Source organism: Bactrocera dorsalis, chromosome 5 (genome assembly GCF_023373825.1).
Source record: "Bactrocera dorsalis isolate Fly_Bdor chromosome 5, ASM2337382v1, whole genome shotgun sequence".
Lineage (NCBI taxonomy): Eukaryota > Metazoa > Arthropoda > Insecta > Diptera > Tephritidae > Bactrocera > Bactrocera dorsalis.
The window spans coordinates 36,816,583-36,826,453 of record NC_064307.1 but is presented as its reverse complement, the minus strand read 5'-3'; the positions used below and the strand labels follow the sequence as shown (position 1 = coordinate 36,826,453).

At 35.3% G+C, this 9,871-nt stretch overlaps 1 protein-coding gene across 1 annotated transcript; it reads right to left on the bottom strand.

Annotated features, from left to right (window-relative positions):
- Positions 1-2,290: 2,290 nt before the first annotated feature.
- LOC125775341 (odorant receptor 63a-like) lies at positions 2,291-8,937 on the bottom strand. Its single transcript, XM_049459472.1, has 10 exons — positions 8,727-8,937; positions 7,257-7,353; positions 5,388-5,526; positions 5,137-5,328; positions 4,966-5,067; positions 4,723-4,888; positions 3,263-3,368; positions 3,076-3,177; positions 2,863-3,018; positions 2,291-2,446 (listed from the first exon to the last, which is right to left on the bottom strand). Exons 1-10 carry the CDS (start codon positions 8,855-8,857, stop codon positions 2,390-2,392), a joined length of 1,248 nt encoding a protein of 415 aa, XP_049315429.1. The 5' UTR covers positions 8,858-8,937; the 3' UTR covers positions 2,291-2,389.
- Positions 8,938-9,871: the final 934 nt, after the last annotated feature.

Sequence of the window (9,871 nt, the reverse complement as noted above, 5' to 3'; positions counted from 1 at the left end):
CGTTACCTGTTACCTACACGCCACAACACTTTCACTTGCAGTAATACAAACACAAGTAAGCAAAGGCTAAGCCCGGTTGTAACCGAACATTTCATCCTCTAGTGATTTGTAATGGTCAAAGCCGGAAAAATACTTTCACGTATCGACTAAACTTTATATGAAGGAATGTTGCGAAAGAATTAATTACTCGATAAAACTGGAAAAGAAATACCATCACATTTGGTATCATATGACTTCATACTATAAAAAAAATACTCACTTAGTATCACTACTACGTTTACATACTAATTTATATTAAAATCAACCCCTAGTATACAAATGACGTGAATATTTCACAAACCTATCTCTCTGAACCAAACCACCTCAAAGCAAGTATTCCTAGTGTCTCTAGATGTATTTGAAAACAAATGAAATCAGACCTTCACTCCGCCCTCTCCCCTTGTTGAAAACTACAAAAACTGCTATAACGTCTCAACAGTGGTCTAAATCTCAGACTCCTAAGAAAACTATTTTCATGATCTGGTTAATATTTTCATTATAAATACAATATTTTATTAAGTTTGTTCTCTTCCGTTGAACTGATGTTACATATGGATATATCATTTGAGTTAATTAGCTTGATTTTAATATATGCAAATAACTTAGATACGAAGCAAAGTATTTTGTAATGGAACTAACTAAGCAAATGTAGGTTGCTTCTTATATTATGAATTTCAATCTGGCAACTTGCAACTTTACTCACTTTCTTCGAGAGTTGAAAACTTTTAACTCCAATATTACAAAAGAATTTCTTGTGTATGAAAAAAGTTTAGAACGCAACTTTTAAATGTAGCGACCCCTATATTCAATTCTTTATCTTGCTGGACTAGCTGATACACATAACAGTTGGGTGACTAAAACTATTCTACGCTGTAGCAACATGTTGCTAAGGTATAAAAGTTGCCAGTGAGGCAGCAAGGTTAACATACCCGTGCTTAAGTTTAAATGAGAAAAATATGAGAATGTTGAAAATCAAGTCATTACATTTTATAGAAAAGTATATAGTAAAAAGTGAAAAACATTTTCTGTAGAAATTAGCATTCACCTTCGTTTCATAATGCGGTCATGCAACGGTATACAACACACTACAATTAAATCTAGAAATACCTTACTAACTTGTAATGTAATTACGGTATGTTATATTGCATTTCTATCTCTATTTAACTGAGTTAATCTGTTTGCATTACACCAGTTGCTTGCCTTCACTGTTTTCCACTGTTTTGCTTTTGCTGAAGTTAGCTTTTTGAGAGTACATATGTTTGCTCAGAGATTTCTGTCAAAGTCTCTGGCTTTAAAGTAAGCAAAGCATGATCAAATCATATACAAAGCTGAATTTTACAAGTTGGGCAATCGATAATCAAGGGATATTTAGATAACTTGCAACTTCTGCTACCTCATTCAAATGCTTTAATAATCAAGGTTGAATTAAAAGGAAAGTTCTTCGGTTGGTCACAGCTTGCTAACAAGTAGGACAAAATTCTATTGACAACGAAAATTATGTGCGAGAATGAATTTAATTTTTCATTATAAAATAAGTTGATCAAAAACATGAAAAACGTAAACAAAATATGAAAACTCTTACTTTACTCGTTTTTCTAAGGGAAAAAAATAAATTTTTTCGGCGAAACCCTAGTACTTATTTACAAGTTCAAAACCAGGACGCAATAAAAAAAATAATTTGTATTTCTTTTCTCCCAGTTGAATAAACATTTCTTGTTTTTAAAATACAACGCCACCAAAGTAAGTAAGGAACTTTCGGATCAACCGAAAAGTTTACACTCTTAAATAATAGAACGTCCATGCAAGCTGTAACTTAAGTGTACATTAATATATCTGGCACCAACTTAGTACTTGTCTTCCTTGGTGCCCAATTAAAGAGGTCGAAGATCGTCCAGAACGAGACATGTCATCAACAATTTCTCGTCCGTCTTTGAAGGTTTTGTACCTCGCAGGCTTGTGCTTTAGGTAAAACTGAATCAACGTTGTTAGCCTTTTCCAATATTTGAACAGTTTCGCACACGAAATTTTGTTAGAAATACAAAATTTGAGAAAAATCTAATCTAAAATTTAATATATTTATCCATTGTGAAAATCGCAACGCGCTACTGAGGTGTTTCGACTTAAGCAGCTGCTGTAAACAAACTGGTTAATAAATCGCGCTCTTAATTTGTATAGGACAGTCCTATCAACTCAGAAAAATGAATTTTTTTTAAATATCATATACTCGGGGAATTTAATAACAATTTCCGGATGCTTTTTTGTCAGAATGTGCAAGACTTTTATTATTACTTAAGCAAACACAGTGGTTAAAAATATAAAGCATAAAACTTGTATTTTGTATAAAACCGTTTCAAGTTTCATCAATATCTCGAAGTAGTACAAAATATGACCCACTCGCTTTGAATATCTGAAATACAAAACAAAATTATTGACATTTAAGTAGTTTTAAGGAAGCGATACATAAATCTTTCATATCTTTCAGAAGTTGTTTTTGCTTGGCTTTACTATTAGCTAGAAATTTATTTTAATTTCTTGTACACTATGATCAGATCGAGCAGTTGAGGATCTTGGCTTGCTAGAGGAGACTAATTGTATTCGAGCACCTATAGCTTCTATGGTTGATGCTGCTTTTACAATGAAATGTCGAATAAGTTCTTATTGCAGTTGGGAAATTGTACACTAGAGCCGAATATTATCATATAAATATATAATCCCATCGATCTACTTTCGCTGGTAAATGCGTTTTTATATACAGTTTTCCATGAATTTACTTAAGTATATTTTGAATAGTTGAAGAGCAAGGTACATTTTGTATCAACTTACACCCATCAATGTAGCCAAGGACATTACTGTGAACCAAGATATTTGGAAACAGAATTTTTTATTTGAGCGCATAATGATCATTCTCAATGTCTTCTTAAAGGCATCTGTTTCGTGGTACCACTCACAGTTATAACAAGCTAACGGAACCTTTTCCAGCTGAAAGCATATAAACATCTTTATGCATGGTACATACTGTGGATATTAGACGATTACCTCGTTGGCAAGGAACTGTCCGTTGACGTAGTGCATGCAATCACCTGTTGTAGCGGCGCACAAATACATTAACATGCGAATAAAAGTGATTTTATTTGATTCCTACAATAAGATATAAATAGAGAGATGGATTGTGTTTATGGTATATGTAGTACATTAAGAAATTGTCAACTTCAATATCACTTACCAAGCCGAAGTTCATCTCGAAGAGTACAAAGCCGTAAATTGCCAGACTATGAAGAAATTGGGAAAGACAAATATGTCTGAAAAGCTCATTGACCTCACTGATAAACCTAAAATCCATATATGTATATTTTTTAAAAAATTTAATTAGAAAGAAATAATAAGCGCTTATGGTATAGAAAATAATAAAAACTGTGAAAAAAATGTATGGGGTTTATAGTAAGCAGGCGGCCGTATCTAAGGATTATTAATTCCATTGAGTAGCCCAATGGTAACCAATTAAGTACTGACAAACAACACGGCGAATTTGACAAAATATCTAATTTTCCACCCTAACTGCTCTTTTAAGTTGGGGTGTTCGGAGCCGTGAAAGATATCTCGTCTCAGCCGACTGAAGGCAGGCATTCATAGATATAAGGATTTAGCGTCTCATCATCCTCTGTAAATGCTGCCCTTTTATCTTCTTCTTTCGCTATATGATTGGTTCAAAGATGATGTTTACCCAGTTTTTTTCTTAAAGTCCACCCATTTCGCTGCAGAAAAAATCTGCTTTGGTTCTGTCTCACATTTAGTTTATCGGTGAATTCATAGGCTTCCCCACTGGTTCTGTCGATTACAGGTTAATTTTTCTCTATTTTTTGGAATAAAAATTTGGTACCAAGGTTGAAAACAGTATTACATATGTCCGCATGATGTTGAATATGTAGGCAATGGCTTACCGGCTCTCTCTCATGCCTACCTCACTATACTTTCTACATTCATCATCGTTAGTAAAGTCCATACGGCTCTGTGATGCCAGTAAATTGTGATTTGTGATTATACCAACAATCGTCCTGTAGTCTTTTCGAGTCCTTGAATATTATCTTCGCGATCCTGATTCATCTGTCAGCCCTTTTGTAAATTTCATTGTGTATCGGCTTATGCAAGTTCTGTGCTGGTTCGGTAGCCAAGCGGCCAATAGTGTCGGCAATTTCAGCAGCTATTTCGTTTCCTTTTGTGATATTGATTTTCTCTTTGTCGTTTCTAACGTTTTTAGCCATCTCCGATTTCGACAGTATGAAAAGTCGCTTCAAATCTAGCTTCTTCTCTCTCATATAAAGTAAGATTTGCTAAAAGAGACGAGATTACACACAATGATGGGTTCTATACTGACTATCAATGGCTGCACCTTCGGAGCGATTTTTAAATGTTACGCTTAAGTCAAGAAGGACAGCCTCGAGTTCTCTGTATAGAAGGTTGAGGAAATTCACATAATCTACTCTTCGTATGGGCTTCGCTCTATACTCTACTTGTTGAGACAGTTCCTGCTACTTTTTTGGCGTATCACGATTTTTCAATATGTTATCGATATAATCAAAGCCTTATATACTCAGCCCAACTATTTGTTGCTCCCTTAAATAACCGTTAAGTGAACGAAACTAATAGCTTTTGCGCCCTAAACAAATATGTGTCTTTAAGTCTTACTCAAGAGTGCGTTGATGTTGTACTATGCAGTAGCGCAAATATTCCACACGTTGCGGTTTTGGAACCAGAGTTGAGGTGGATCTCTTCAACAGTAGACATAACACCTGGACCAGTCCACAGGAATGCTTACAAAGCACCAAAAAGCAACCCTGGAAGCTAATAGCACCTGTAAAATATGTTATCCAAAATAAAGAGTTTCTTTGGATCTGCCCCCACACACATATATGCTAGGGTATGACTTACTCATGCCGGCGACCAGAAGCGAGCAAGCACCGAAAAACATGTCCATTGCATAATACGGAGAGGCCATTTCTTTGTGCAGAAACATCGGATAGCCAGTGAAAGCTGTTTAAAATAAGAAATATATTTTATTTAATCGAGTTCTGCAGTTGTATGAAGATAATATTCACATACGCAGAATATACACATAATTTGGTGTGCCTTTCAAATGATTATATAAGTTTTTGAAGAATGCATAGAAGAAATAGTTAGACATAATGCAGACGCAGGTTCCCAAAGTGAACAGAAGCTGTCCTCTCGCCTGTTTCCAATTGATTTCCATAATTGAGTTAATCTCCTTCTTCAGAGAGGTTTTGATTGGCATATCTAGCAAAAAATTATATTTTTGTTTACGTGACGCTAATCCATTACTATTAGACTTTTACCTGTTTGAAAGATTTCGATTCCCTGCAGCAGTTCATGTGTCTCAGCTTTCCGAAGCAGTTTATGAAATCGATGCTGAGTGAACAACATGTAAGCCATTTTTATTAGGCCGGTCGTCGTTTGCAGCGCTGTGGTAGAAGTCTTCAAAGTTAAGTAATTTATTAGTTTTTATTCAAAATGGAATGTCGCCAAACAATACTTTTACGTGACCCATTCTTAGAATGCTACAAAACTATAAAATTTACTTTCGAGCTTCAAATGCCAATTAGAAAAGACCTCTAAGGCCAGAAAACCCGTAACTTACACAGATACCGCTTCCTGTTAGCAAAATTAGTTTCGGATCTATTTGAGAAATCGATCTTACCTGCGATCACACTTGAATAGCTTCTAGCCTTCGGCCCGTTGTGTTACTTAAAACTAATATAAAACATATAATAAGACCTTACAAATCGACGAAGGGCTTTGAGTCTATCATAAATTTGTTGGGACGGCTAATGTCAGTTTCGACTATGTCTTATGGTTCAGCTGCCGATGCATTTCATACGCCTTACAAAGGCGTGTCAATGGAAGAAGAATTACCTAGATATTTCCACCTCACCCTTCTTCCAGACAACTTCTACGACTTGCGTCCGATTCGATTTTTAACGCATTAATATCTATTGGACAATATCCAATAAGAACCGCTACAGTAGTGGCAAGAAGAACTTTGCTAAGGACGAGTAATTCAAACGATCTGTTGGGTTCTGCTCTAGGCCAAGCCGAACTTGCAGTTACACAGAAGTGGGTCGTCGACTAGCGTCTGATAAACGCACGCGGGGTTTCTTGATACAGTGCTAGTACGCAAGACACTTATGGAGATCCAACTCGATTATATTCAACTATGAGGGTGCCCCACTGGTTATCCATCCAATTTTGAAGTACTTTCTCGATGGTTTCAGGCCTTATGGCAGCTACAGCAGCTGAAATCTCGTACTTTGGATCTTGAATTGTTTCTGGATGGTTGGCCGAACATTTATCTTTAACAGCTCCCCACAGAAAATAGTCCAATGGAGTAAAATCGCAGCTTCTGGGAGGCCAATTCACATCACCTCTTTTGCTGATTATGCGATTTTCGAAGATAGGGCGTAAAAGATTGAGTGTAGCGTTCGCTGTATGGCAGGTAGCGCCGTCTTGCTGGAATCAAATGTTGTCCAAGTCTTCCTCTTCAGGTTGCTTGAAGAAAAATTCGGTTCGGTTCGCGATATCGCTCACCATTGATGGTTACAGCTTCTTCATTTTCGAAGAAAAATGGGCCGATGATTCCCCCAGACCAAAATCCGCACCATACAGTGATTCGTGCTGGGTGCATTGGCTTCTCGACGATTACGTGTGGGTTTTTTGTGCCCCAAATGCGACCATTCTGCTTGTTAACATAACCATCGAGGTGGAAATGAGCCTCGTCCGAAAAGATGATTTTTCGGTAAAATTGACCATCCTCAGTCAAACGATCTTCTGCCCAATCTGCGAACTGTAGAATAGTGAGCGACCTATTTCGTAAATTTTAGACTTTTTACTGATTATCTGTTACTGTCCGAATGGTATTTGACGTTTCCAATGTCGAAATATAGATAATTCAAATTTAAAACGTTAGATGGCCCACCCGTTATATAAGTTTTCTATTAAAAATTTGTTTGTAATTTCCCTTCAAAGTGGTATTTGCTAACTCTTCGCCTACTACCTGGAACAGTTCCATAGTCAAAGAAATTAATTAACTAAAACTTGCACGAATTAAAAACTTTGAGAATTATTGAATCAAAAAACAGAAGAATTTTATTATAAATAAGGTAAATATTATATAAGTATGTATAGCATATCAAGTTATTTTTACTTACCTCAGCTATCAATGGAATATCACCTTCTGCTTGTTTTATCATTAACCAATGCGGATATAGAGCAATACAACTTGCAATTATGAACAGAATATTGATGCTGGCAAAAAGGAAAAATAATTATTTATTATGACGTTTATATAACATTAGCAGTCCAAATACGTTATATGTTACATAAATGTTGGAAAAGGCGTGTCCAAATTTGAAACCAAAAGAAATTAAGTAGTTCGATTGAAAAAATTCCAAATATCAATTCGTTTTTACCAGAATACATACTTCAATAGAACATTGTCAGTATGTTGCGAGGATATTTATATCGTCAGAACTAGACACTATTAAGTTTGTTTCATTGGAAAATTATTACTTTCATCTTTTTGGAAAAGTGAAATGAATTTGGAACTTTGTATGCCGAGATATTTTCTATGTACTATGTGTTTACATATGACAATTAATATTGTGACTAGCGAAAATTTGCCTACAATGGGCATTTCTTCGGATATGTAGTTTCCAATGATGCAATACGTTTTTCGGTGTTGGTCTTTTTGAATGGTGTTGCAGCTCACATTATACTCAGTTCGCTATTTTATAATGACAAGACTTACCATGAACAAAGTTTACAATTCCTGAAAATTTATTACCGTAATAGTGGCTCGAAAAAAACAGTGATGTAGCTCAGTTACAAAATTGTCGCATTTGGAGTGATGATAAGAAACTAGACATTGTTGCGAAGAAGTTTGATTCTCAAAATATCAATTTTAGGTGTATTCTATAGGCAGTGGGAATCATGACATACCTCTGTACTATCGGCGCAGATAAGCCCGAGACAATTGACGCCTTGGAATAGACTATTTGTCGCCTTATTGCTGGCGCACGCCACACTAACATGGTGGTTGGAAATTGGGGCTATTGAAGTTAGACAAGCCAGTTGTGGTGTTGCTTGCCCGAAATCATTTTTAAAGTATAATTATTTCTTCAAGAAATCTTGAAAAGAAGCTTTCAAATAACAGTAGTTAAGCACAAAAATTAGTTTTTTATGTATTTTGGATTGATAGAATATCCGTAAAAATTATATTGACGGATTAAGTAAGGAAATAAATAAAAACAAAATATTTCACGAAAAAAAGTAAATCGTGAGAACCTTGCGTCACTGCTGACACTTATAACTTAGAAGTAGACTACTTCTGGTAACTTAGGAGTAACATAAGTACTGAAAACGTGTTACTATTGAAATAAAAATAATAACAGATAACTGATCTGAAAAGTAATAAACTCAAAAGTCGAAATTTGTGAGCACCGTGACTAAACTTTCCGACTCCTCTTCGTTTTTCGAAATGTTACATACTTGCGTCTAGTGCGCTAAAATTTTACTCAGACACTCTTTTTAAGGATGACAGCGACAATCAGGAATCTCTTATTAGCATTGAAATTTACGAATATTTTAATTAAGATATTTTACTCGCCGGATAAACTCACATTCGCCACCATCTTTTGCACTTCGTTTGAGCATTCAGATTAATACCGATTATATATGAAATTCTCTTCAATTCTCTTATTCGCCAATGATTGCGAGTTCTCAACTCCTTCATTTCACTTATGCTGTACATAGTTTGTAAATTGTTTTTACTTAAACTTTGTATAAGACGCACTTAAGTTCAACACTTTATCTTAACTGTTGAAAGAAATTGTGTATTCCGCTATTTATATATACATATTGGCAGTGTATTACTGTTTAATAAGTCGGACGAGCTTTTCTAAGCCAGTGCACAACAATCTGTGATAGAAATTGCCAATATTTCAATAAAAACTTGTAAAGTTCGATGACATATAATGGCAATATTGACTAATGTCCTTCTCTTTCGCTGTGAATATATTTTCCGAATAACAGAGAGATATTAAAGAATAATAAGGTCTACCTCAGCACAGTTAGAACGTCTTATTTATATTTTTAAGCATAAGCTTTTGCTAAGTTTATGTCATAATTGGGTTCCCATAAAAATTTTAAGAATCATCCTTTAACTTATGTCGAGTTTACACAAAACGATCGCATTCGAGCTTGCATGCCCTTAGTTATCCTTTGACTTATTCCAAAGTTTGAATTGTCTGTATGTGTGAATAATCTTCCAATGCTAATATAATTTTCTAGCTAATTGTAGTTTTCCTACTTTGAACTATTATTTGCTACGTAAGACTAAAATGTAGACATTAGCAAATACAAGGAGAATTGTAACGGTAAATTATTTAATTATATGACTCTTCTTTTTAGCGGTATGTGGTGTGCAATTTTAAAAATTTTAGTCTTAAACTTTGATTTGAAAGAGTTAAGTGGGACAAATGGGAAATGTACGCACTTACAGGGTTTAACAGGAAAGTAATAGGACTGAGCGGATTTAAAAATATGTATTGAATCAATTGTTACAATTTGTTAAAAACTTTCAAAATAGGCTTCTTCTGCGGGCTTTTCAGGCAAGGAAACAAAAACAAGGGGGTTACATCTGGGCTGTAGGGTGGCTGCGGAAAAGTTGGGATGCCGGCTTTGCTTAGGTAGCTGTTTACAAAAAAGGCGGCGTAAGCCGGGACGTTGTCGCGGTACAACTTCCAATCGGCTGCGATATCTTGTT

Excerpts from the sequence above, each read along its gene's own strand:
- LOC125775341 (XM_049459472.1), bottom strand. The coding sequence starts at position 8,857 with ATGTACAGCATAAGTGAAATGAAGGAGTTGAGAACTCGCAATCATTGG. Across the intron at positions 5,329-5,387 it reads AATCGAAATCTTTCAAACAG|ATATGCCAATCAAAACCTCT; the intron begins GTAAAAGTCTAA and ends ATTTTTTGCTAG. Across the intron at positions 3,178-3,262 it reads TCGAGATGAACTTCGGCTTG|GAATCAAATAAAATCACTTT; the intron begins GTAAGTGATATT and ends ATCTTATTGTAG.